Source organism: Brienomyrus brachyistius, chromosome 9 (assembly GCF_023856365.1).
Source record: "Brienomyrus brachyistius isolate T26 chromosome 9, BBRACH_0.4, whole genome shotgun sequence".
NCBI lineage: Eukaryota > Metazoa > Chordata > Actinopteri > Osteoglossiformes > Mormyridae > Brienomyrus > Brienomyrus brachyistius.
In genome coordinates, this window is record NC_064541.1 from 21,334,604 (window position 1) to 21,361,290 (window position 26,687).

General features: G+C 39.6%; 1 protein-coding gene across 1 annotated transcript in view; it reads right to left on the reverse strand.

Annotated features, from left to right (window-relative positions):
• The window catches only part of LOC125748506 (protein Jumonji-like), a 96,624-nt gene extending 85,840 nt beyond the window's left edge, over positions 1–10,784 (reverse strand). Inside the window, 1 exon segment of the mRNA XM_049024723.1 lies at positions 10,230–10,784. Coding sequence (XP_048880680.1) covers positions 10,230–10,274 — 45 coding nt within the window. The 5' untranslated portion in view covers positions 10,275–10,784.
• Between the last annotated feature and the right edge of the window lie 15,903 nt (positions 10,785–26,687).

The following is a 26,687-nucleotide window of genomic DNA, read 5'->3' on the forward strand; positions in this document are numbered from 1 at the left end:
GTCTGTTAACAAAAAAAATAAAAATAAAGAATTTTCCTCCCTAAACACGGCAAAGCAATATTACGGGCATATCAGAGAGCGGTTTCACGAAGCTTCATATCCTGCAACAAAGGGGTGAAGTTTCATTACAACTGGAATTCACGTCAGATATTACGCAGACACCGGCTATCTAACTGGGGCATATCTGCCGCTCAACTCTGAGGCAGGATTATTGTCAGTTTGGCCCAATTTACTGTCTGGCTGCAGCTCAAGACAGACTGGCTGCTATTACTTTAGCGCCAGGCCAAACACAGGGGGCATTCTGCAGAAAACCCACAGTTCACAGCTTAAAGCTCCGGCCCAAAGATGGTTTTATGTTTCTATGACTCAACACCGTGCAGTCCTTCGGCTGAGTATGGATGTGCGCTACGGGAGCACTGGCGCAGGACAGCGATTTTAGAGGGAGGTGCGTCGCATGCACTGTGGGCCGTTTGCGTGGTGTGAGAAACTGGAGCCGGGAGTCAATGCGCCGGAAATTTTATATGGCAAAGCTATGGAATCGTAACGAGCACAGCTCTTAAACCCATTCTGAAAACACCGCTTCGCCATTCCGGTCCAATTTGATCCCGCCAACCATGCTTGAAAAATACAGCAAAAACAGATCAGCGGGGTTGCCAATTCATGCACCTGACGTGACACTCGCTTTCAGATTCTAATGCTCACGCAAGAAATCTTACGACAAATCTGTATTATTCCATTATACACCTAAAATTAGCTACATTAAAAGCGCTGGGGTAGTACGCAAACCCTACAGACTATTTACAAGGTAATAAAATTGTTATACATGTAAACGCGTGTGCAAACTTGTCTCGAATTAAAGATCTCATTCCTGCCAGCTGCCGAAAGCTGGCAACCCTGCATCAGATCTGAGATGGGTCTTGCACGTCGAGCATTTACGGAGTGACGTTAATCCCCGCGCCATATGTTACGCACACGTGGGCTGATTGTGGATATACAGTAAAATTTACCTGCCGTTACTGACGTGATGCGGGGAGGGGGTAGTCGAGTGCGAGCCGGAGAGGCTAGGAGATAAGATTACAAGTTACCTTCGAGGCAACAGATGAAATTGCAGCAGGAAGCTGACAGCTGATACGCTAAAGGGCGAGGCTGACCGCGGAGTTCTCACACACAATACGCCCATCCCCCTAATCCCCAGCCCTGTGTAAGCATCAGCTTTAAACCAGATAGCTTGCCTTATACGAGTCTGCAGCCAAAAGCAAAAATACGGTCTCCTTTTGCTAATTCTTCGACTGGAAACAAATGCAATAATGCAGAAAAGATGCCAGCAGCTTTACTACAGAGAACCTTAAGCTGTTAGGAGACCATCTTAGAAGTCAAAGCAGCGAGCGACTGCATATTAATTAAACAGAACAACATGGAAACTTCTACATTTCAAGAGCTCTGGGTGTAAGCAAAGATAGCTAAGTGTATCTTCTAAAATTACAGCGCCGCCACTTGTCTGACATTTAAAGTTCTTTTATTTTAGCCAGCACAGTAAGGAAGTAGTGCATTGTCTTAAATGAAAAGTCTTTAATGAAATCAATTATAATACAATTCTCTTTTCATAGGTTGGGCTCTGCTGTCATTGTCTGTCACATTGGGATTGTGTGTGTTTGGATTGGGAAACGTAATGGTGAAAAGCCTGACCCATTTTAGGACAAGAAAAGCGATTGTGAAATAGGAGATAATGCGGGTTGACGGAAAGGCTTCGGCCCAGCACGTGGGGCACTACAAAAGGAGCTAATAAAAGAGCTAATTGCCCAGTCCTTTCTCCTGCTCTGCACAGAACCAGAAGGAAACCTCGTAAAATGTTTCGCGTCGAGCTGGATTTACATTATTAGCCAGACGGACAGCGCGGAGCACAGTGATTTCCCGCGTTGAATAATTTATACTGCCGAGACAGAGACACCCTACACGGTAGCAGAGATGCAGGGCTGCGCAGCCCATTCGTGACATAACAAGCCCCGACGGCCGCGCCTGTTATGAATCCGCTATTAGTCAGTACTTTGCCAGATTTAAAAACGAAAGTCCATTTTAGGCGCTGAGGAAAAGTGTCCTTCAGCACATCTACAACATGCCCAAATGTCCAGAAGACCATAACACTCAGTAGGATATCTTCTTTATTCGCTTACGGTGATGACTGAAATAACACCTTATGAAAGTTCCTCAAATTAAACAGAATACTGTCAGGTTTTTATCTCAAATTAATGTTACAGTAATTTTCCCGATCAACAAATCTTTCAAAATATATACAGGGGCTACGGCAAAACAACGATGAGTAGGAAATATTTCAGATAGAACTTCAGTGTTCAACAATGGTTCCGCTCCAAATTTTAAAACATGTTAAAAGAACTGGATCGAATCGGCAATGAAATATTTTTTCCTTCAGTCTGTTCTGCCTATGCGGTTACAGAAGATGGATGGATGGACGGTTTATGGAAGTACTATGGCAATATATTTCACAGTAGGACAAATAATGCCTATAATGATATATTTTTAAAGCGTTTAATGAAAGATCTGGGGCCGCTGGCTTCAAGGGGTGTATTTCTGTGACACTATTTATGGCGTCCACGTCTTAACCTAAGATATGTACAGCATTTGACGATATGATTGTGCATTAGTCTGCGCCAAAGCGGTGCTGAGTTTGCGTTTCGCGCTGCGTCACATTAACACATCTCCGTATAAAAGAAAGAGCTGAGTCATTCAGCAAACGAAAAGAAACGTCATAACAAAACATGCGAATAATAAAGGTAATTATATATCGATTTTACATAATTTAACTCATCTAATCAAGTGTCTTTTTAAAACGATCATTCTCAATATTAATTTCAGATATTGTATTATTTTTTTTTCGCAGACTCACTGTTTTAATGCATGCACGTTCAACACCTTAGTGGCTGATTTTGTTTATATGACAATGTTTATTCCTATCTTTGCTAATCTCCTGAAACAATAAAACCTAAAACAAGTCCACCCCTCCTAAGTTCAGGGAGCCCTACTGCATCGGCCTACCTTGAATTAAAGCAAAAAGGCGAGGGGACAACAATCGTCCAAAAATGAATACACTGCACTCAAAAGTGAACGGTACCCTCAAGAGACCGGTGTCCTAATATATTATGAAAACAGAACAGTGCCATTGAAAAGAGCCGAGACGCGACCTTGCTGCTTAACCGTTTAACAGTGACCAAGACATAAAGGTTTTAAAAATGAAACTAAGGATTCCTGTGTAGTGACCTTACGTGCCAGAAACACTTTATTATGCAGAATTTCATCTTAAGCAGGGTTTGTGTGTCTTGTTATTCCAGCTTTTAATTGTAATCGTAAAAATGTATTCTTGGTATTCTCGAACATAAATAAGCGTGCGCTGCAGTATGTGTGAGTAATGCTTCAGGGACTTCGTGTCAAATGGACGGGATCAGCGCGTTTAAAAACACAAATGCTCATTTTAAGAAACTCGAAAAGTCGTGTTCATAAGGCCGTAAAGGATCGTAAAAGTTAACAACTTTATTCTGCAACAGTAATTAACACCCCTGGAGCACTATATAAAAAAACTGTCCCTAAAGCGTATGCCATTTCAAAAAACGTTTTTAATGTTATAGTTACAGCACGGCTGTGGCAGAAGTGCGTTGGACTGCAGGAATGTCCCGTTTTGAAACATGGCACTCTTGACTGTGCCCTTGCATTTGTATCTTGGCATCTTTGCACAATTTGCACAAGGCCTTTCAACTTACGCACCTTGAATAAGTGAGCAATTACCACCAGCCCCCCCCCCCCCCCCCCCCCCCACACACACACACACACACAGACACACAAAAGGCCCTACCAACCCTGCCTCCCTCACCCACACATGCACTTCTCCCCTGCCCTAGCCTAACAACAAGTCTCATATTATTACCATTTCAGCATGCCACTATTTTGGGACACTGAAAAGCCCCCTCTGAATAGGCTGAAAGACACTCCATTCTCATGCAACGGTAGTTGCTATAGAAACAGGGCAGCCAGGCCCCCAATGGATGCAAGGTACTCTTTTTAAGTACTTCTTACTCACTATGGCAACTCCCTTTAAATTACTTTTAAATTCTAATTTGCAGGTATACTTTAGAAATTAGGTATTAATTAATGTGAACATGCTGCTACTCTGAAGAGTGAAAAAAGAGCTGTACAGAAATGTGTCTGAGCTCATTCTACAGAAAGCAATCTTGAAAGAAAATATAGGTTACTTCCCATTTTAACCTCACAAATGTTGGCATCCAATGCGTGTTTCACACTCCACCAACTTCCTTTCTGAATGTGAAACTTTTATGTGCACATCCATTGGCAGCAGGGTGTTTGATATGATTAAAGACAACGGTACATGAATGAGGTGTTTTGGGATAGCAGGTGTGTCCACTGTAAGAATTTCCAGCCACTGTCAGTGATGGCATCCTTTTCTTCCTGCCACTGTTAAAAACAGCAATGACAATATTTCACAGTAGAGAAGCAGCAAACTAATGCAGCCAGAGCTTAAGCTGACTTCACGTAGAAGCTCTAGGCAGCCCTGGAATGTGGCACTTGACAAGCAACCTTGTAAAGTTCACAGTTTGCAGATAACTGGAACGGGTCCAGCGTTTGCCTTGGCAGGGCCAAAGAAAACAAACCCTTAAACAACCATGGCTGAAAAAGCAAAATCACTCCTGAAGTTCATTTTTGAGCCGTAATGCTGAAAAAAAGCTGTACTTCTGTCATTAGAGCGTTTATATATAACTATACACAAGACAAAGAGTAAAGAATGATTCAGAAGCTACTTCGGCGAGGGGCTGCTGAATCAGTCCTCCATTTGTAATTAAAGCCCCTCTGAGACACTTGGTGAAAAGATGTACAGCTCCTATGTTCATATGCATCGCCCACGGACGATTCGCAGCCCTCTGAGCTGGCCGTGTCGGACGATGAATAATGCCTCCTTGATAATGTATGAAAATGTACTTCAACTCCTTTAGCACAAAAAAACAAGCTGAGAGATGAGGCAGTGGATCGATACTTTCTTGCAGCGGATCTTGTACTGTGCAGCAGCCCTGGTCTTTACTCAAAAAGAAAGAGTTCGCCTCTGCCAAGGAGGTGCCAATCCAAGTGCTTGCCTGCACACGCTAACACAGGCAGCTACTGCATCAGCAAAACTGCGATGCCCAATAATAATAATAATAATTTTTTTTATTTTCCAGAGATGGGTTATGAACCTCATATTAATGAGAAGAGCACAATATTTAAAATGTCATCTGAGTTTGTCTAAACATGAGCTAAAAAGCATTTTGCTCTAAAACAGAACTCTGTCAGATCAGCACCGTATAAATATAGACTTCTGAGAATAACACATTTAACATTAAAAATAAATTAAAATTAAAATTTTATTAAATATCAAAATATACAAATCCCCGTCTCCAAGACAAGATATGGGAATCGAGTATTTATCGACATGACCTGAATTTCCAGTAAAACACTAAAATCAAAATTAATCATGCATATATATGTATGAATAAAATATACCAAAACTAAAACATTAACCTGTAAATAATAAGACAGACTGACTTGATTTATTGCAATGGAAAGCACTAGTGGCAAAGCCAAACCCACTGGTGCGTTGCTATCAATGGAGGGCTCATAAATTAAATGTCTTAGCCTGGGATACTAGCACAACTGTGTAAGTGAAAATTATTCATGAGTTAGAGATTACTTAAAATACCATTGTAACAGGAAGCAATATCAATGGACAAGGCTGCTCTAGTTTCACCACAAAAAGCTCCAGACAGATGGTGATCCATTTCAGAAAGCTTTTCCTGCAAGATCCTAGCTTTCATGCTGGTAGAGGAAATCGGTGATTTGCAGCATATAAGTTTGGGTTCATTGGTCTGTTGTCGACAGTATTATTTTTTCCTGCTTCTTATGGTATGAACAGAATGACACTCCCTTCCCTTCCGGTTTTACTCATGGTAATTTCCATTTTAACCATCATACAGCTTGTATGAAGATGCAGTAATTTTACAATTTTTACAATGCCCAGCCAAGAAGTAAATAACAAGCACATTACAGTAAAAACAGACTACATTAAAGAAGTACAAGTCCTCTTTAATTTTCCAAGCATAGGGTGTGTTTTTGAAGCCGTTGGGGACCTGGGCATTGCATTCCCAGGTGAGTTCCCACTATTCTATGATCAAGAAAACCACAATCTACAGTTCTAAAAAGAATATAAAAACACACCAATACTTTTATGCGTTCATGGATATAACAGATAACATACCTAGTACTGAAAGCAGGTTGTCCATCAGAATGGCCGTAAGTTATTAATTATTTGCAGCTGTCTTGTGAGAACAGAGGGATGCTAACTGCACAAGGGCTGGACTGAGGCCCAATACCTTTTCACCTACTCAGTGGGATTCTGCGGAGCTTTTTGAGGGGCCTTATCCTCTGCAGGGGATTCTGCGGAGCTTTCTGAGGGGCCTTATCCTCTGCAGGGCTAAAACGTTTACTATAAGGCCTTGATCTTCAAGGCGTTACAAGAAGAGACAAATGAAATGTGTTTATTTGGCTCCCTTGGGATCCTAGACAGATGTACCACTGCCATCCTGTATCGCTGCCTCTCCCTTCCCCTTTGGAGTCCTGTCCATAAGCAGACCATAACAGCCAGAGGCTCTATAGCAGAAGCCTTCCTTAAACGTAATCTGTTCCTCAAACTAACAAGGGAGCTGTTGAAACAAGACATGCTAAAGAAAGAAGGAAAAAAAGATCTGCATTGTCATAGCAACAAAAAAAATCACATTATTAATTATCATATTACTGTATGCATTGTAACGGCATTAGGCACGTCGCTGTGTTAGGATTCCTCTTGAGATTAGGCAATGGCAATAGCTGATAACTAAAGGGCAAATTACATAATGGGCCAATAGTCATGACATTGTTATAGAACAAACATAAACAAACAAAGGTAATAAGGGCACTGATTACTGCAGCTCTACTTGACAGCATTTTGAGGAAACAGAGTGATAAGTGAAGGAGCATTTGTTGGCCAACACAACGGAGCTGTTTGAAATTGCAAAAAAAAGAGGGTTTCCCTTTACAGTCCTCTTTGCCGAACGTGATTTGTATCTCCGTCCTGCACACATAAAGTATCCAGCCACGCTAATTATTTATCTTTAGATTTCTGGCTTAATACTGTTCTGAATGGAAATTGTGCTTAAGTGTAATAATTCTCAAATTTCCCTTGAATAGCTAAATCATGGATGAACATGTACTGGAACCCATGATACTACTTTAACTAATTTTGTGCATTTGGTTCAACATTTCAGAAATCTAACAATCTATCTTCAGGAAAACAACATTTATCAAGCTAGATGTCCCATTAATTGTAAATCCTATATTATAACTTTTTAGTTTCTTGCATTTCAATAATTACAAATTTCACTTGTAAACAACACTGAACTGATTTTTAAAGAATGTGACTTTAATAGGCTATTTAAACACTATCATAATTAAAATAACATCTCTACATGCAGTCTCCATAAGTAAATTAGACACTGTAACATGAATTTAGAGAAACTGAAAACATTCGCACCCTGCTTGCAGTTAATGAAATTTTCATTGCTTAACAAGTGAATGGTTGCCTATTTGCCTGCTTGATTTCGCTTTGATTCAGCCAAGATCTTCAGTGCAAGCAAAACCAAACATTTTGAGCAGCACATTATGTATCTGATAAATTAATACACAAACCAGCTTGCCAAAGACCATACAATCATGAGCAGCCTTGCAGAAGCTTACAACACCAACTTCGCCTTGTAGATATTTGATCATTCACAACAACAATGGATTATGTGAAGCTAGCCAAAAATCTTTTGTGAGTTGCCTGACTCCAATGATGTAGAGCAAAGGGATTGGTCATGCACACCAGCTGAAATAAAGGCTATGGTACTGCTTTGCTCAACACCAACTGTTTGTTTTTGCAAAAAGGAACGTAATGTGACTATTGGGGACATTGAAAAGGAAATGTTAATATGAGCTGTATCTCTGTACTTGTACAAATTTAGTATCTTGTTCTGGTTTCTGATGAATAGCAATAGTCATAATTGTGTATCCATACTAATTCTATATAATTCGTCATCAACATGGATGGCAGTATGTACTGCATTTCTGACAAACAAAAAATTGCATGGGATAAGTGTCAGTTATGGAGAATCAAACATTACACATAATTACAATTGATTTTCTAAGAATAGAAAAATACAATAGTCATTATTCTTTTACATATAACAAATGAGTCACGTTAAATTTAATATAATCATTCACATTTATTACATTAACCAATGTCATAATCAATAACTCTGATAGAAGAAAAAAAGTTTTTCAATGTATGATATCCTGATGTCATGTACTGTTCTTTGACGGGGAAAAGTAGCTAGAAAAACAAGTGGAAACGTACTTCAATATTACAGAATTTCTCACTTCCACTATATAGTATCTTTAAACTTTTTGTAGCTTAAATTATTACACTTTAACCTGTTGCTATGTAAGTCATTGCGATTGTAAGAATACAATCATTTATAATATGATCCAGTTATTGATTATAGTTTTTATAATGAACTCGTTATTTTTGGTGATAACTGAATACTGAGCAATGGGTTCTTTCACTATCCCAGCACCGTTACAGCTATTCGGGGTACAGCTTTGGGCACCGTGTTCTAGTTAATGCAAACTTATACAGTGATTATACGTGTGAAATGAAACCACTTTTTTAATTAAAAAAGCGCCCTCGATCATGGGTTCATAACAAGAAGCCTATGTTCCTCGTAAACTAAGCATCTGGCTCCCCTTAAGTAAATACAAAGAAGCCATTAAAACACAAACTGGGGACATGATGACTAAGGGTTAAACGCTAAATAAGGTTATAAAGAAATGTGCGGAGGGACTCTTTGTTTAGCTTCCACATTCTTTAAATCCCCTTACGTTTAACTGCCCCCCTCCTCCCAAAAAGGGCGAATCTGCCGATTTGGCTTCAAGTACTTGTGGGTTTAGTATAGCAGCTCCTTAATTTCTCCATTTTTATCTTGAAAAATGGATGGTGATCGCTCCCAACAACACGGACCTCTGCAATGCGACTGCAAATATAGGTGCCTACCCTAAAACATTTATTACATTTGTGTTCGGTCAGATGCATTATTAAACGATTATGGGCCATGCGTACTACAGCGACGAGTCCCTTAGAAAAGCAGATGCATCAGCATTTGAAAATGACCGTGAGCTGGGGGATATCCAAAGCCGTGCAAAGCAGCCCCCCTGGCACCGCAATACCGTAGGAGGTCACAAGGAGACTTTCAAAACAAACAGAAAAACGCAATCATGCACCCGCACACTACAGCACATAAGTCGCTTCATCCATTTATCCAAACTTAATACTGTAATGCATGTGAGGGAATGGTAAAAAAAAATCTAAATATAAAATCCAGTGCCCATTTTCTCCATTCGCGGAAAGATCAAATATCCCGTGCGCCCCATTTACGGGGCAGATTCATGAAAACGTTCAAACTCTTTCAACCAAAAAATATGGAAACTCTCCATCTGCAATGTTCACGCGATCTACAACTCCTGTTTGCACACTGATAACAATGTTAGCCGTGGTGTATTAATGAAATAATGTTATCTAGGGACGGAACCCGGAAAAAGCCAGAGGCGATACATGGCTGTCTGTAGGACTATAAGAGGAGCACGAAAAGCAAACAAAGCCTTTTTTGTAAAATATATTTTGGGAATCAGTCTCATTTTTTATAAACTCGGCGTTTAACCAAACTCGCTGCTATTTTGTAATGTCCTCGTAAAATGAGTTGAGCCGTTTGCAGTGACCCACGATCGGTTATCAAATAAAGTAAAGGGCTGACTGCAAATTATGTGCAAGACTAAAACGAGCCACCAAAAATCAGTGTTCATTTAAATACGAGTAGCAATACAATAGGTAACAATAGCATGCTCCCTGGTTACACATTTATATACTACACTATGACAACGATTATCGATTGACCAATTGTGGAAATCAAATCTGCAGAATAAGTGATATACGAGCGGCCGGCATGAAAGTTAAATGCTTTGACATTAACCAGTAAAATCCGGCATGCGAACTTGTTAAACGACAGCCAACTGAAGTCAATTTACCAACACTGTAAATATCCACTTACGTATTTCTTTTGAATAATATTCCTCTTCGGTCTTTCTTTGCTCATTATGCAATCCAACGTGTATTTGCTAAAAGGAGAATCGCCACATGAATTTTTTGCTGTATTTTTCTTTCCTCTTGTCTGGATTGGCGTCAGAATATTTAAACCTCCCGTAGCTAGCAAGTGAAGTAAAAGAGCTTTAATTCCCTCTTCTGTATTCCTGCAAGCGATCTCGCCTGTAATTGTGTAGTATCCAGGTACGAAGAAGGAAAAAATTAAAACATCATATCAAACTGGCATAACATTTTCATAATAACGTATAAGATCCCCCCCCCCCCCCATTATTACCACAAAAAACTCGAAATTTACTCTCCGGGCTCCATTGAAAAAGATTGAGTGTTATATATATTATCAGCACGCAGTTGTAATTTACATCTTGTTCAGGAAAGGGACTTAAACGTAACAAAATAAATAAAAGGCTCTGAGTCACGTTTTGGCTGGAGCCAGCAGATGATGAGCACCACTGCTGATCTGCTCTGAACCAGATTCTTTCTTCTAGTGTCTGGCTACCGTCAAGCAATCCGCTCTTTAACAGCGAGCCGAAATATTGCCCCTCGAAACGAGGTGCGCAAATACACAGTGTAGCGCGGTAGTCAGCGATGACGATATACCTCACGGGTCACTACAGGAAAACCTAGAATATGGACTTGAAAGTGTGCGCAATTAAATCACACCGAATAAAACGTGTTATTTTATCCGATAAATTGCTGTTTTCTGAATGTAACGACGACAAAATTTTACTACTATTATTACATCCGCAATAATAATAATCATCATCATATAAAAATAATATTATAGTAATTGTGATCCATCATCCATCGAGACCCTTGTCCTCGCCAGGGGGCTTGGAGTATATCCCAGACAGCATAGGGCCCAAGGCTGGGGTGCACCCTGGATAGAATGTATTAGTGGTGGCAATGAACAGAATAATAACAATAATAATACCAACAACAATAATAATACTAGCTAATAACAATATTATTTGTTATTAATATTGCTGATCTCTTGCTATTATTCTTATTGCTAGTATTATTACATGTTAGTTGTTCCCATTAAATTATGAAAGAAATTCTATTGTAGTAGACTGTTAATGCACACAGCATTGAATGGGAGCAGATAATGTTTCTGCCCTAGAACATCCTTCTAGCAACACTATTCAATACCACAGTGACTTTGAAGGTTTTTTGTAATCAAATTCAATTTCACAGTATCTGTGAAATACTAAGCACTACCGTTGTCCTCTATGCTTGATAATAGACATAGGTATACTCTCTCACATTTTCACATATCAACAATAACCTGGAGTTGTATACCCTCTATACAGTGTAAATAACTGATCTCCACAAACACCCCCTGAACTTGTTCTTAGAAATCACTGATAAGGATACAGTTGTCAGGGAAGACGAGTCCTGTAAAATACCAACTACCATCCGCAAAACACTCAAGCAGAGAAATACTATGTGTGCCGTCATGAAAAACCTTTATGTTTCCTGTGTTATCCATCCGTCTTCTGGCCGCTAATCCAGCACATGGTCACAGAAAAACTGGAGCCAATTCCAGGAAGCTCAGGATAAAAAAGGCAGGGAGGGATGTCAGTCCATTATATGGTGCACATACAGCAGGAGATTCACAGACATCAATTCACCTAGCCGGAGTATGTTTTTGAACCATGAGAAGAAACCCACAATACCCAGAATCGCTAGAGGAAACCTTTGCAATGCAGGGACAACATGAAAATTTACACCCTGGAGGTGTAAGGCAACAGTGATTTTCCCTGAGCCACTGTCACCCATTCCTGTGTTATATGAAAACTGATTATCACCCAACATTTGCTGGTACAATTTTGTAGAATCTTTGAAAAGTCATGAAATATTCCACCAGTGTCATGTTTGGTGTTGACATATTTGATGACATGTTTAATCTGAGCTGAATCTGCCCAGTTAATGACAGTTTACAGTATTTCTGATTACAAATGCGAGGTTTTCAAGCTTTACAAATGCAGTGATCATTTAACCCTTTCCCTCACAACCACTTTAGACATGTTTATGGTCAATCTTTGTAAACTCAGCCTAGCAGCACTTGTAGCTAAGTTGGCTCCTTGACAGATGCATGCTTGTGATGTGTTATCTGCCCCAGTTCTTTTTTACTTTGGACAAAAGTAACTGCTAAAAAATGTAAAATAAAATCAGCCTGCTTCAAGAGCGGCGTACCTTCTGTGTGTCCTCCGTGGAGAACCTGCATAATCTAAATGATACGGAAGCTGGCTGACAACCTCTATGTCAACGTCAAAAGCAACCGACATTTAAAAAGGCCCTTTGCCAGAACAATCTCCTTGGTGAATATGCAACCATAGAAAAATCACCCCCGCCCCCAAGCTTTCAAAGTAACGATGAATTAACTACAGCTGCAGAATTCACCAATCACAAGCTACGCCACAGTCAGCAGTAATTAAAATCATACAAGTGATGTAAAACAACTTTTTTTTTTCATAGAATACACAGTGATACATTTTATTTTGTGGTTGGCATGCAAGTATTTTATTTTTAGTCTTTGGTAGGGAATAAATAACTGAAGTTTAAATGTATTTTTGGGTCAAGAGAATAAGCGTGTTGCTGTTTCTGTGCAGGAATTGAGGAATGTATGATGGTGGGTAGGTGTGGCCTTTGACTGTGTGTGAAGGACAGAAGTACAACGGTATGTGTGTAAATTTGACCGGAAGTACTTATCTCGTTGGGGAAGTGTGTTCTTTGCTTTTGCAAAAGATAATATATCATATTTTTATATTGGTTCAAAATCCACTTTATACTGTATAAACATCTGGATGAGTCTGAAAATGTGTAAAAGTTGCACATGTGTAGCAAATGCAGAATGGCGGCCCGCAGCTTACCGCAGAGAGTGCATTTTGCATTTGCTGTATATATGTACATATTGCATAAGGTTTTTATGTTGGAAATATGATTGGATTTGAAGGTGGTCAGACTCTTTAAATGTATTTATGGTACATGTTCCCCAGGCCTTGGTAATTCACTCTGAGATGGCTTTCAAATGCCATTCTTCCTTTTCTCTTGCTCGTTATAGCACAATTTTCATATTCTCCATCCTCATTTGCAAATATAAGCACAATAATTTGTATGCGAACTAACTGAATAATCAGCAAGTAGGTTAGCCGAGAATAAATAAGAGAAAAGGATGCAATGTATTTACAAGCTCAAATTAGCCTTGTAATAGCATGTGGGTCCTTTCAATTAATGTAAGAAATAATGTAGCTCATGCAAGGCACAAATATCTTCTTGAAAAATTGCCCTAATATGCTGTGGGATTTGCAGTTTAATGGCTTTGTGATTTTTTTTTTAAAAAAAAAAGCTCAATACACAGTTTTTATCATTAAAATCATGATAAAGTTTGCATCTTAATTTGAAACATAAAGCAAAAAGTGATACCTGCGGTTTCAAGGTGGTGAAAAGGTAAAATATCATGCAACATAATATCTCAGCTTACAAAACAAAATTGATTGCTTTAGTGGTATTTGCAGCTGGAAATGTGTTTCAGTGGATAATTTAGACTTGATGGTCTTAGAGATGTTCAATGAAAAAAATATATCAGAGTAGACTTTTGTGGAATCCATGGACAGATTTATTACTAATGCATGGAAGTACACCCAGTGTCAACATTCAGCCTTTTTCCTGTCCCCTTCGACATCCATAACAACATATACTGATTATGATAATGTTCATTATCATTGGTCTCAATTAAAATATTCACCCCAGTCCTTTCATTATAAAATCGGCTCCCTGTGGTGATGGAGATTTCTTAGTAGTGTTATTAGGATGTTTTGATTGCGCTGTGATTTCTTTCCTCACCCATTTACACCCAATCAGTATTGTGAGTCTATTACTGCACATGACAATAAATAAAATGCATTGATGCTCTCCAATAACACAATGGTGTCCTGAGTAGCCATCCGTAAACCAGATTCCTAATTTGCAGCTCATCTGCCACTTATGGGGGGGTTTGGGGGTACAGGAAATGGCATTGTGTCTGGTATGCCACATGCTTTGTACGGAGCACAGACTGTTTGCCAAGGAAGAGATGAAGTTTTCCAAAATGGAGACCTGTAGGCTGTTTAGTACGTCTTGTGTCATTTTCTGAAGGTCAGTACAAGATGAAATAAAGCGAATCTCTCTACCAAAAGAGCAACTACCCAGAACCAATATATAACACCAGGAGGAAACTGTAGTCTGATTGTAAATACTTTTAATCATGGATTCCTTGGCTCGAATGCACTGTCCAGTTCCATCTGGCCAGATGTTCCAAGCAATGCTGGACCAAATGGCATTGTGTAGCATTTGTCTGTCTGAGTGCAATTCTTCACATTACTGTGAATCCACATGTTTTCAGCTGCTAACTGTTTATCCAATGATGCAGAACCCATGCTGTAGAGCATGAAGCGTAAGGCAGAGCACAGCCTGAATGTGACAGGGTGCCGCAGACACATTCACTCAGGGGCACTGCGGGATGGACATGAACTGGACCATAAGAAAAATGTCAGGATGGGAACAAGACCACACAAACTCCACAGATAGAGAGCTGAGGGCAAATTTGAACCACTAACCACTGAGCCGCCAGCATCATAGAGTGTGTAGCTGAATGTATGCACCACAAATGTGTGTAATTTCTGATGGCCCTTCTTAAAGAGGCCTTATACCATCCATACATTCCGGTAATAAAAAGCGTAACAAAGCAATACCCAGAATTAGAACTAAACCTAGCAGGTAAAATATATTCAAGGGATGGTTGTAGAGTAGGAGCAATACCGTCTCATTGTAAGTATGGTGTATAATAGACTAACATTAAAAGACTGGCCGGTATTTTTATTCAAACTATTCTTCTCCACCAACATAGCCCATGTTGTGACCACTTAATATTATCCTAATCTGTCTCTATAAAAACCTTCAAATAACAGCTGTAAACTGGTTTAGCTTCATCATGTGCAAGGAAATTCTTGTGTTAGGAAACATATGACTCATTATGGTGATAATACTCTGAAATGTTCTTATGTTCATAAATGCATATCTGTGGACCCGCATGGTTTAACGTAACATGCAGGAAGTGGAATCTCGTAAACGTGTCCCATAAAGAGCGGAGGAGGCTAACTTGGGTATAAATCAACGTCTTCTATGAAGGATGATCGCAGCAAGGATTAGCACATGCTCATTGCCTAGTTTAACAGTCTGTAACACACAAATGCTGTATCAGCAGATGATAATACCTGAATTTGCGAAAAACAATTCCACCATTTTTATCCCTCCTGTGTTTGCTTTGGTGCCTGTTGCATTCTAGAATGCAAAAACACAGTTATCTATGTGTGTCTGCCTGTTGTACTGAAATGTGAATTTTACAAAAACCACTTGTATAATCATACTATGCTTACATACAGGCAGTAGACAAAGTAACAGGAATGATGTATTTATGTCAACTTCAGGTCAGCTTTGACCCTATTTGAAATCTCCTAATACACGTCCTCTGCTGTGTAGTGTGATAATGGACGATAAGCCTCCAGTTCTTTGATGGATGAAGGAGTTAGGGATATAATTTGTTCTCCAGAACATCACATAAAGCATGCTTAGATCTGGTGGCTGGGGGGGGGGGGTATGACTCGTCCCTGATGTTCATGTAATTGATTGCTGAATTTTAATCCTAATCACAATCTTACATATACAATATAAAATGTTGTAATACATCTATCCCTGAGGAACACATCTTGAAATACAGCAAAATTAAAGCACAGGATGCAAAGAAGTTCCATTTTTATTTGACCTAAGGAAGGCAAATGTATGGTTTGCTTCTGAGTTTCACTAAATTCAGCTGCTACCCATAAATTTGTTCTCCTACGTACAAACACATACCTCCTGACACCCTTTCATGGTCATTTTATTCTAGTTATCCATCTAAGCTGGTTAAACTGATTGACCAATTTATGATAAGTGACCAGTTTAAGGTTTATTTTTACATGCTGGTTTGATGGTTTAGCTCATGATTCCAGGTTATGATAATTATTCTAGCTGGTTTAGCTGGTCATACCAGCATGTCCGGCTTGTTAGTCTGGCCAGACCAGCATGACTAACTGCTGACTCAACCAGCTAAACCATCAAAGAGCAGCAGGAGTTGGGACATGACCATCTAAGACAGGGGTGGGGACCGTCTTCCATGGAGGGCCGGGGTGGGTGTGGGTTTTCCGATTTCCTCTCAATCACCCACACCTGCCCCTCCATGGAACTGGTTCCCCACTCTCAATCTAAGACCATCTTAGACCAGCTAAAACCAGATACCAGCATAAGCTGATTTTCATCAGATTTTTTTCAGCAGGGATAGGTCATATACATTTCATTTCATTTAACTTTTATCTCTTCAGCTTTGGGAAAGAGACAATGTTTGGAATGAGACACTATTTTCATGTGCATCATTTTTATATTGGAAGACCAGCATTGTTCCATTTTGCTTTATGGCTCTAATACAAGGGTTCCAGCCAACTGAGCTTGGATTTAAACTGCCCAAATATCACTTATCTGGGCTCACTTATCTCATAATTCTCATTTTTAGAAACAAAAGGAAGTATAACTTATCTCCAAAGATAAAACAAAAAAGGTTCAAACCTAAATCACTTAATGGTTGAAATATCGCGAGCGTCTGACAGGCCACTAAAACCACGCGGCGTATAGCTGGATTATTGTGATATTGTTGCAGGAGGGAAACAAGGAAAAATCCACTCAGTTGGATTTTTTTCTTATTTTTCTTTCTTTTAGGCATGATAATTATTGTTGACACTCTGGACAGCAGAAGTAATTATGCACACAGCTTCTCTAAGGATTATTTTTGACTTGAACATCATATAATTGGATATTTTTAGTAGTAAATTGGTTCAAGTGTTTTACATTGTATTGTAATTTACTTGCAAAAGCCTGTCATTTTGATCATTTTCACTTTGTACTATTCATTTGTAGTTTTTTACAGCAAACCTTTGTAAATATACTTATAAAGTTTGGTATGTGTGCATATATATATATATGTATGTGAAAGTGGGCCTTGTTACAAATGAAACAGGATCTGGAATCACATGTTGAGGTTCACCAGCAAACCATTCTATTTCACTGGAAAAGCCACGTTCCACGTCGGCTCCAGAGCCGAGATATGGATCAAGTGTCAGCTGTTACAAAAACCTTACGCTGTGAAGGCAGCAAAAAACCTGCCAAGATCACTGGCCAAGATGGACAATTCCCGCCATGGGAATAAATCGTGGCCTAAATTGCCATGGTTATGGTGGAGCGGGGACTATATTGTTTTTTTATCCATGCAGGTTATTGAAATTCTTTTTTGTTCATGACTAGATAGTTCTCATATATGTTTTCTGGAAATCATCTCTAGAAAGGCGTATAAAAATAATTTTTCTAGATTTCATAATATATCATGAGGGTACACAGTCCAAACCATCAACATGAGTGTGATAGTACAGTTTCCTCAATAAAACTGAGTCACACTTTCTGTACCTTATAATAATTAGTATATTATGCTGTAGAATTGCGTTGTCACAGCTCATTTTTACAGAAATCCTAATTTAGGTACATTCTGATCCTACAGCACCCCAGCTCTATCTAGAATGAGTAAATAACATTGTTTTCCCACCCAGGAGTCCTAAGGAATATGTCTTTCATATCTAACTAACCCTGAGAAAAACAGATTAATCAATGTCTAAAAAGTCATCATAAAATGTAATTTGGTAGTAAATGGTTTGGTAGACTAATTAATACTCCAAAATACTCCAAAAGAGTCAGACTCTTAGTATCTTAAAAAATATATATAATAAAGGTAGTCCTATGAAACAATGAAACTTGTGTTTCAATGGCTAAATCTATTAAAATTCCAAAAACCCAAAAGGTAATATCAGATCTTCACAGAGCATTTTATTCAAGAATAAGTCCTGTTATTCAGACATCAGAATTTGCTTATAAGTCATATAATATACAAATAAGTAGCCTGATATCAAAATCAGTACACAGGGCTAAATTGACTATTTGATTCTTATTGACTAGCATTACTGGCAGCATGTTGATCTGCATTTCCGGTCCTTTCTGCCCTGCCTTTTACACAGCAGATACATGTTCAGTTCTTTAAGAATTCTTGTGAATCAAAAAGCTAAATACCACCATGTAGCAGAATATCTGTGCACATTGGGCTGTTATTGCTTACTGGAAAAAAAGCGAGTGTTTAATACTGAAGAACAATGACCATGAGAGGGATAAATATCACAGCTGATGTTCTGGCTGCTGAACACATGGAGCCTCGCTAAAGTATTCTCATATCATGTTGCTCTTTTTGACATTTTATATATTCAGTGGATGGTTTTATCTGAAGTACAACTGAGAGAGTGGGGTCAGCCAGACCCTGAGGAAGCTGGGGTTAAGGGCCTCGCTCAAGGGTCCGATGGTGACATCACTGCTGACTGTGGGATTTGAACTGACAACTTTCAATGACTGCCATAGAGTCCTAACCTACAGAGCCCCCCACATGCTTTACTTTTCTAGTAATCAAAATATAAACTGAGCCAAAACTAGTAAAGGGACCAGCATAGGAAACTGCGAGTCGCTGAAAGACACTGTGAAAGCATGACCTTGGTCTCTGTGTGCATCTATGAATATAAGTGTCCCAGTCAGCATTTATGTAAAAGGTACATGCAGCAATGTTTGTGGAAAGAATGATAAAAACTGGCATTAATAGTAATAGCAAGGAGAATAAGACTGCTAAATTACCTTTCTATAGATAGATAGACAGATAGACAGATTAGATAGATAGATAGATAGATAGATAGATAGATAGATAGATAGATAGATAGATAGATAGATACTTTTAATAATCCCTAAGAAAATTTATATATCCACAAGCTCAAAAACACAATGATAGATACAATAAGACAGTAATAAAATACAGCATAAGGATTGCACATGTTGAGGGTCCATGATACCTTGAAGAAGCTGTATAGGTCAAAGTGATTATCTGCACAGACAATAATAATTACTACTATGCATTATCCATCCATCCATCCATTTTCCAAACCGCTTATCCTATTGGGTCGCGGGGGGTCCGGAGCCTATCCCGGAAGCAATGGGCACGAGGCAGGGAACAACCCAGGATGGGGGGCCAGCCCATTGCAGGGCACACTCACACATGCACACCTATGGGCAATTCAGCAACGCCAATTAGCCTCAGCATGTTTTTTTTTTTTTGGACTGTGGGGGGAAACCGGAGTACCCGGAGGAAACCCCACGACAACATGGGGAGAACATGCAAACTCCACACACATGTGACCCAGGCGAAGACTCGAACCCGGGTCCCAGAGGTGTGAGGCAGCAGTGCTAAACACAGCACCACCATGCCGCCCTACTATGCATTATATATATGATTAATGATTCATCATTAATTTGCCAAAAATGCTCACGCCAGGTAACCGCAGACAGCAAACACCGTAAAGACACAGCGCTTGTACTTGCAACATATGTATGATATAGATCATTCATCAGGCCTTTATCCATCTCAAAGGTTTTTGTTTTTTTTAGATTTTGCAGAAGTCGTAGCCATATGGACCTTTACTTGCGCCACACGAAGGAACCCAGTGCCATGCTTGCGTGGAACTGTCTGCCGGCCTCCTCCCCTGAGCAGCATATGAAAGCAGGCATGTGATTGGCTGCTAGGAAACCGGGTACCACACACAGAGAGCGTGGTCTGTCATTGGGTTCAGGTCTGCTGCGGTGGCGACTCAGGGCACAGGGCGTGCTGCCGAGGCGGGTCCGACTTCACAGTCCCTGAAGGGCAGCGCCAGCTTGGAGTGGCACCATTTACCACGCAGCTCGTGGCATGGCTGCTGATTTAAGTTATTCCTCCACTTTTTCCTTCTTTTTATCTGATCCCGGCTGACAGTGACGGGATTCTTTCCACCTCCTTTAATTTGAACTGGACAGTCTTCAAAGTTAACAAATAAAAGAAAAACCAAAGCCTTAGCGTTTATGTGGTTGTTTCAGACACGATTTAAATCCCAGCCGCTTTTGCAGGATGGCTAGAACAGAGGCTTTGGCAGCAAATTAGCCGCACGTCTGGTCTGTTCATCTGCTTCGGGGGGGGGGGGGGGGGGGGGGAATGCTTGCTTGGGTCTGAGTCAGGCCTGTTAAATGGGCTGATTGGCGCCGGTGCTGAAGTCACTAAACCATCATAGCCCCTGATACAAAGCATGTCACCCCGCGCCATGGGCTTACTCCCAACTGCAATTGTTAGCAGCATATATCATGTCTAAAAGATAATGTACTTGAATGTTTAATTACTATAATATGCTGGAATTTTAAGATATTAGAAACTTGGAAATTAAATCTTACTTATGACTGAAAAGTCATTTAACTATTAAACTCATTAGGTATTAATACAATCTTAGTTTGTATGGTATAATTTTCTCTTGTTCCAATTAGGCATCTGATAATGAGCAACTGTAGTGTGTAAGTCATTTATGTTACATTTTTAGCAATGTCATTTTATGATTGCTATAATAGTTCAGTTCTGCTTATTAATGTGTATGGCTGCAGAATTTAATGTTTTTGTGCTTCTCTTATTAATTGACCGAGATAGATGCGCAGGAGCTGAGCATGTGATCTGCTTAATATAAAAAATGGAATAGTTATATACTTCAGAAAGTCCCCAAACCACATAAGGGTGATAGCAGTACCAGCTGTGAAATGGAGTTGGGTGATTAGATAGTCCAAAAGGTGTTGTCTGGAAATCAAAGTGTTTTTAGACAATGTGTATATGCATGTATATCATGTACATAAGAGGATCCAGATCAAAGAATGTAAGGGGGAGTCCTCATAATGTTACATCACCACACAGAGCAAACTTTCATTGAAACCATGTGTAACTGACATTTGGATTGGACACTGTGATGATGTACAAACCGCAGGTAATCAGAGGCTGAAAGAAGCTGTGGTCCCAGTGATTTAGTATCCACGCCAAAGATCACCTTGCCTTGATATAGTCCCAGGATCCTCAAATACCTCCTGACTTATGGTGCTGGCTAATTGATTTGCTCTTATGGATGATGTGTGGTTTCAAGTAGAATTACTGGGGATGGACACGTAATGCCGTTTTTATACAGTAATTTGATTCATTTGATATTATTTACTATGGGTACATGGAGATGAAGTTCACAGGCCTCTAACATGTCAACCACTGGTATTTTAAACATCCATTGGACTGCAGTCAAGAATATATCCCACAACTCAAAAGATTTCACTTTAAATAAATGCCACTGTGTCCTTAAAAGAAAAAAAAACTCCTTAATATATGAATGTAATGTGTAATGAAATTAATGTAGTCGTTTACCTATCAAAAAGTTAGCCTGTCTGTTTCTGACCTTCCAGACGTAGCACCAAGTAGTAATAATAATGAAAAAAACCTGTCATTATTAGTAAAAGTGACTCACCTCATATAGATCACCCAGTCTGGCTGGATACAAAAAAAAGTTGTTGGGGAAATTTCAGGATACTCGATGCCAAAAGCCATGTGGTGTATTTTAACTGCCAGGATATCTGTAACAGTAACAACAGGCATGACCCACCGACACTGAATCACATTTTACAAATTATAAAACTTAACTCGGGCCACTTACTTATTCAAACTGACATCTTTATTTAGAAAATCCCTGAGCGGGAATTCTGGTTGTTAAGCATTGCAATTTATTTTTTCCTTTGCCATGATTAATCTGAGCAAGAACGTGAATCTCAGTCTGATTACCGTTTCTGCCAGTGAACAACAGTGCTGTTCCATCAGTCACAGAAGATAAGCATAAGAATCTTTCTCTTGGACCTCCATATAAAATACACATTGTAATGTCTCTGTTTCCAGGAGGGGTACCTCCTGTGGTACATTTGTTTGGCTCCAGTCCCAAAATCTGTTTTAAAAGGCCAGCACCTTAAATCAAATTGTCCCGATCAGTTAGCTGTGTCTTTTATACTACAGTTATAGCCCCTTAAAAAAGGTCTTTGTGCACATTTTCTATTACGCTTGTGCCTGTCGTGTCAAACTGCCACCACAGGCACCTGCAGGGGACTTTTTGTTTGCTGGTCCTACGGTCTCGTGGCAGTTTTGCTTCCCTGTGTGGAAATCACCACTTCAGCATGATATTGTCGTTGCGTGGACATAATCTGACTCATTTCTCTATGTTTAATTGCAGTTCTGCCTGCATGGGCATGTGGAGGGCAGCTTTATAACAGAAAAAGATCATGAATTGCGTGGCACATCTAAACCTCTAATGATGGTAAATTAATTGTGCAGGTGTTCTCTCACATCCATTTCTCGTGACATATCTTCTACAGGGCACATTATGGTTGGGATGACAGTCTATCACAGGGCACACACGATTCATGGGCAAGTTAGAGACACCAATACACCTGAACCACATGTGTTTTAACCGTGGAAACATTCTGAGATGGGCAGAACATGCAAACTCCACACACAGATCCTGGAATGGGACCGTCTGTCCCTGAAGGTATGAGAATGAGGCACCACTCGCTGAACCTCTGCACTGCCAGAGGTGAACTTGTCTAACAATGACTTCAAAAGGACTGCTAGCATTTCACTGGTGCTGCTTTATGGGCATTTCGCTGTTACATGTTTAATGACGTACAATGAGGACACTAAGATGTGCAATGCTTGCAGATTACTGAAAGAGCACTAATGCAGTCATTAATGCGACTCTGCCGATGGCTGATAAACTCTAGAGCATTACTGTGTTTACACTGAGCAGTAAAACGATAACAGACCGTCTGCACCGTTGATGGAACACGCAAAGTGTGACTCGTTTAGGGAATATCTCTGATATATTGTGTGGGATGAATGAGGCAAAATCTGGGATTCTTTTAGGATTATGTTGAGCTGCCCTGTGTGATTATCTAAGGATTACTTCTAAAAATATGTTTTACAAAGAGGGGGCAGGGCTTGGCCTCTGAAAAGGGACAACAGTTCCATGTAATACACACATGAACACACACTTATGTATATTTATTTATAAATAAATTATACTCAAAAAACCTTTTTCTCCACTCATCAAGTCAGTCTTGCTGGGAGAAAAGATCTGTATCTCTGACTTTTGTTCACTGTTTTGTTTTAGGCAACTTTGATAGATTTGATAGATATGAAACTGTACACTATTTTTCCTTTAACTTTTGAATATCAGCTATAACGTACAAACACTATAATATTATTTTCAGATTAGGTTAAGAATGAGTATAAGATGTTCAAAGCTGCTATATTACCTCTCCATGAGGGGTCTCATACTGTACCCCTTTTTATGTCACAATTCCCTGCCAGACTCCTACTGTGATAACATGTATAAACCAAGCAGCATAACCACACTGTAGTGGTGCCATAAGGATAATGAGAGGTTATGTTGCGTTGCTCAGATCTTCTTTCAGAAACTCGAGGCAGATGCGACTCGCAAAACTCTGCATTAAGTGCTATGTAAACATTATAATTTGCTTGTGCGCTTAACCGTAAATAACCAAATGTCAGATGAAATTTGGGGAGTGAATGCATGGCTGCTTTGTTGTGTAGACATCTTTCATGTTCAATTAAGTGTGGGGATTAAACAGGCAACATTCCTTTGCCATGACACTAGTGGGGGGGGTGCTTAATTCCATGTGTCTTCCAGGGCTCCTAATGTCTGTGCACATCCCCTTCGTTCTTCTTTTGAAAGCATAGACTGTGCACCGAGACCTGAGTCATCCCTCACCCACAACCACAATCTCTGCAGGCAGCAGGATAAATGACAACAAATGCGATTTGTTACACTCCTCCACATTGTAAACCAAGCAAGAAAACAAGGTGGCTGCATTTCTCCTTATTTAAAAAAAGCCTTGTCTTTCTTTCAGAGGAGTCTCCTCACAAGTCTGCTGTTCGTGCCTTGTTAACAATTTTCTGTCGACGGCTCAGTTCCCTGTGTCAAAGACAAACATACGCGCCAGGCAGCAAATAAGCAGGTGTGCCGGCTGTGCACGGCACTGAGTTTCAGGAGGCCCTCTTCAGTGATGTGGCCCCCTTTTGTGTAGCTCATTTTTCTGTTTTTGTAGCGCCTGGGGCAACACACAGGAGCAATGTTATCTCTTACCATTTAGTTTGGAGCTGGGGGCAGATGGGCTGGGTTTAATTGGAACAGGGTTATAAATAAGCTGAATTGGTATCAGGGGCAAAACACAGCAAGTGTTCCCATTCCGCACTCCATAGTCTCCCATGCCAGAGTTATAATTGCCAAGGGCATAAAAAGCTAGTCAAGGCTGGATTTCATTTATACATGACAGCAAGAAGAACTCAAAGTCAGAGCTATTATCACTTGGGTTTTATTAGTGGTTCTCAGCTGGAGGTTGAAAATGGGGGGGGGGGGCTTGTGGTTTTTTAAAGATGGACACAAATGCTAAAACACAGATACATGTGACACTTCCGCCTGAACTTTTTCCACTCGTACCTGACAAAAAAAATCCTAGGATGATGGTACTTCGGTAACAGTCACCGGTTTTGGAAAAACTCTAGCCTCTAAGTAACCTGAAAATTACAGAACATACAGTGAAATATGGTGAAATATGGTGGTGGCATTGAGGTAGTACGATTAGTGGTGGGGAAGTTACTCACAAAAGTAATGCATTACAGACAGAGGTGGGCAGTTCAGGTCCAGAAAGTACAAATCCAGACCAAGGTTGAAAAAGAAGAGTCACAGTCACAATGTAGTGAACTGGTTGGTTGAATCATAACCTTGGTCTAGAGTTGTACCCTCTGGACCTGAACACAGAGTTTGAGAGACATCAAACCTGAACAGCAATGAGCAGATGAAGCAGAACTGAAATTATCTCTGGGAGAAGAAACACATTAAACACATCTCTCTCTTGCATACTAGTTTTGTTAATGAGTTTAATGCAGATTGTTTGAGTTTAAAGATGGCCTGCTAAGGGATGAAGGGGCCGGATGATTACAAAAGGAACATCACTAATGAAACATAATCATTTTCCACAAACATCCTGGAAGCCTATGCTAGGCCTGGTAAGGCCTCAAAGGTTCGAGATCTAATTTTGACGAGACAACAGAAAGGCGTTGAAGGGTGGCTCCATCAAAAGCATCTTCATAATCTTCTACAGCAGTCTTGGGTATTATCTGACAGACAAAAACTACAGACTCCCACGCTTGACATTTTCTGTTACAGAACCATATTTCCCCACATATGTATAAAGATGTTTTCCTTTCAAGTGTGCTAATAAGACACTATAATATTAAGCATGTAGTCCTTACTTTGAAGATCTTACTAGAAATTGCTTTCTTATCTCTGGCATATTACATGTTTTTACTGCATTTTACTAGCAAAAGATATTAAACTTTTATAAAGTGTACAATACCAAACATAAATAAATATATTAAAAACTAAAGCAGAATCCATGTAACTACATGAAACTCCTTTACCCTGAAATATTACAAATTTGGCTAATTGGCACTAATTGTAGTGAAATATGGAATTATGTGAAATCTGCCTATCAATGAATGACATCTCCAGGCAATGTCGTGCCACGATTCTTTACCCTAAGAGTCAGTTTGTATCAACATCCTCTCAGGCTTTTAACTGGTCTGGGTAAGAGTCTCTGAGCCCTTTATTACCAGCCAATAGCTTTCTGTTCTCCCCTAATTATCTGCCTGGCTGTGGGGCTTAACGAGTATGGAAGCCGTTGAGTGTTTGGATCATTTCCGTCCTTGGAAGAGCCAGGACTAGCAACTCAGTTTTTTAGCGTTACCATATTATTCCCAATATATTTTCTTCCCAAGAATAAAATGTTTAAAAATGAACACTGAAGCATTGACTACACCTATATATTGCTTTTATGGTTCATTTACAATATATTTTTAAATGCCAAAATAATAAACTACAAAAATAATTCCAGTCCAATAATCTATTTGATTATTGTGAAGATATTTGTAAGATGGTATTCCCACTTTGAAATGAGAATGAATGTCTGAAATCAAGAAGCCAACAGAATTTGCCTTGCAGACAGCTCATTTTCATATGCCTCATAAAATATTAGTACATCATTAATTTCTGTTGTGCAGTAAAAAACTACTGGCCGTTAGGGGCAGCTGTTAAATTTAGGAGTTCAACCACAGCTATAAAACGGAATCACATATTTTCATATTATGAGACAACTACATGTTTATGATTCTACAGTTCACTTCTAGCTTACCTCAGAACTGGCATCTATCCACTCTTAAAGTGGAACTGGCGAAATATTTCATACTAATTTAAAATAACACATTTGAAATCATTAGAATGAAAATGTTTTTTTATTCCTTGGTCTC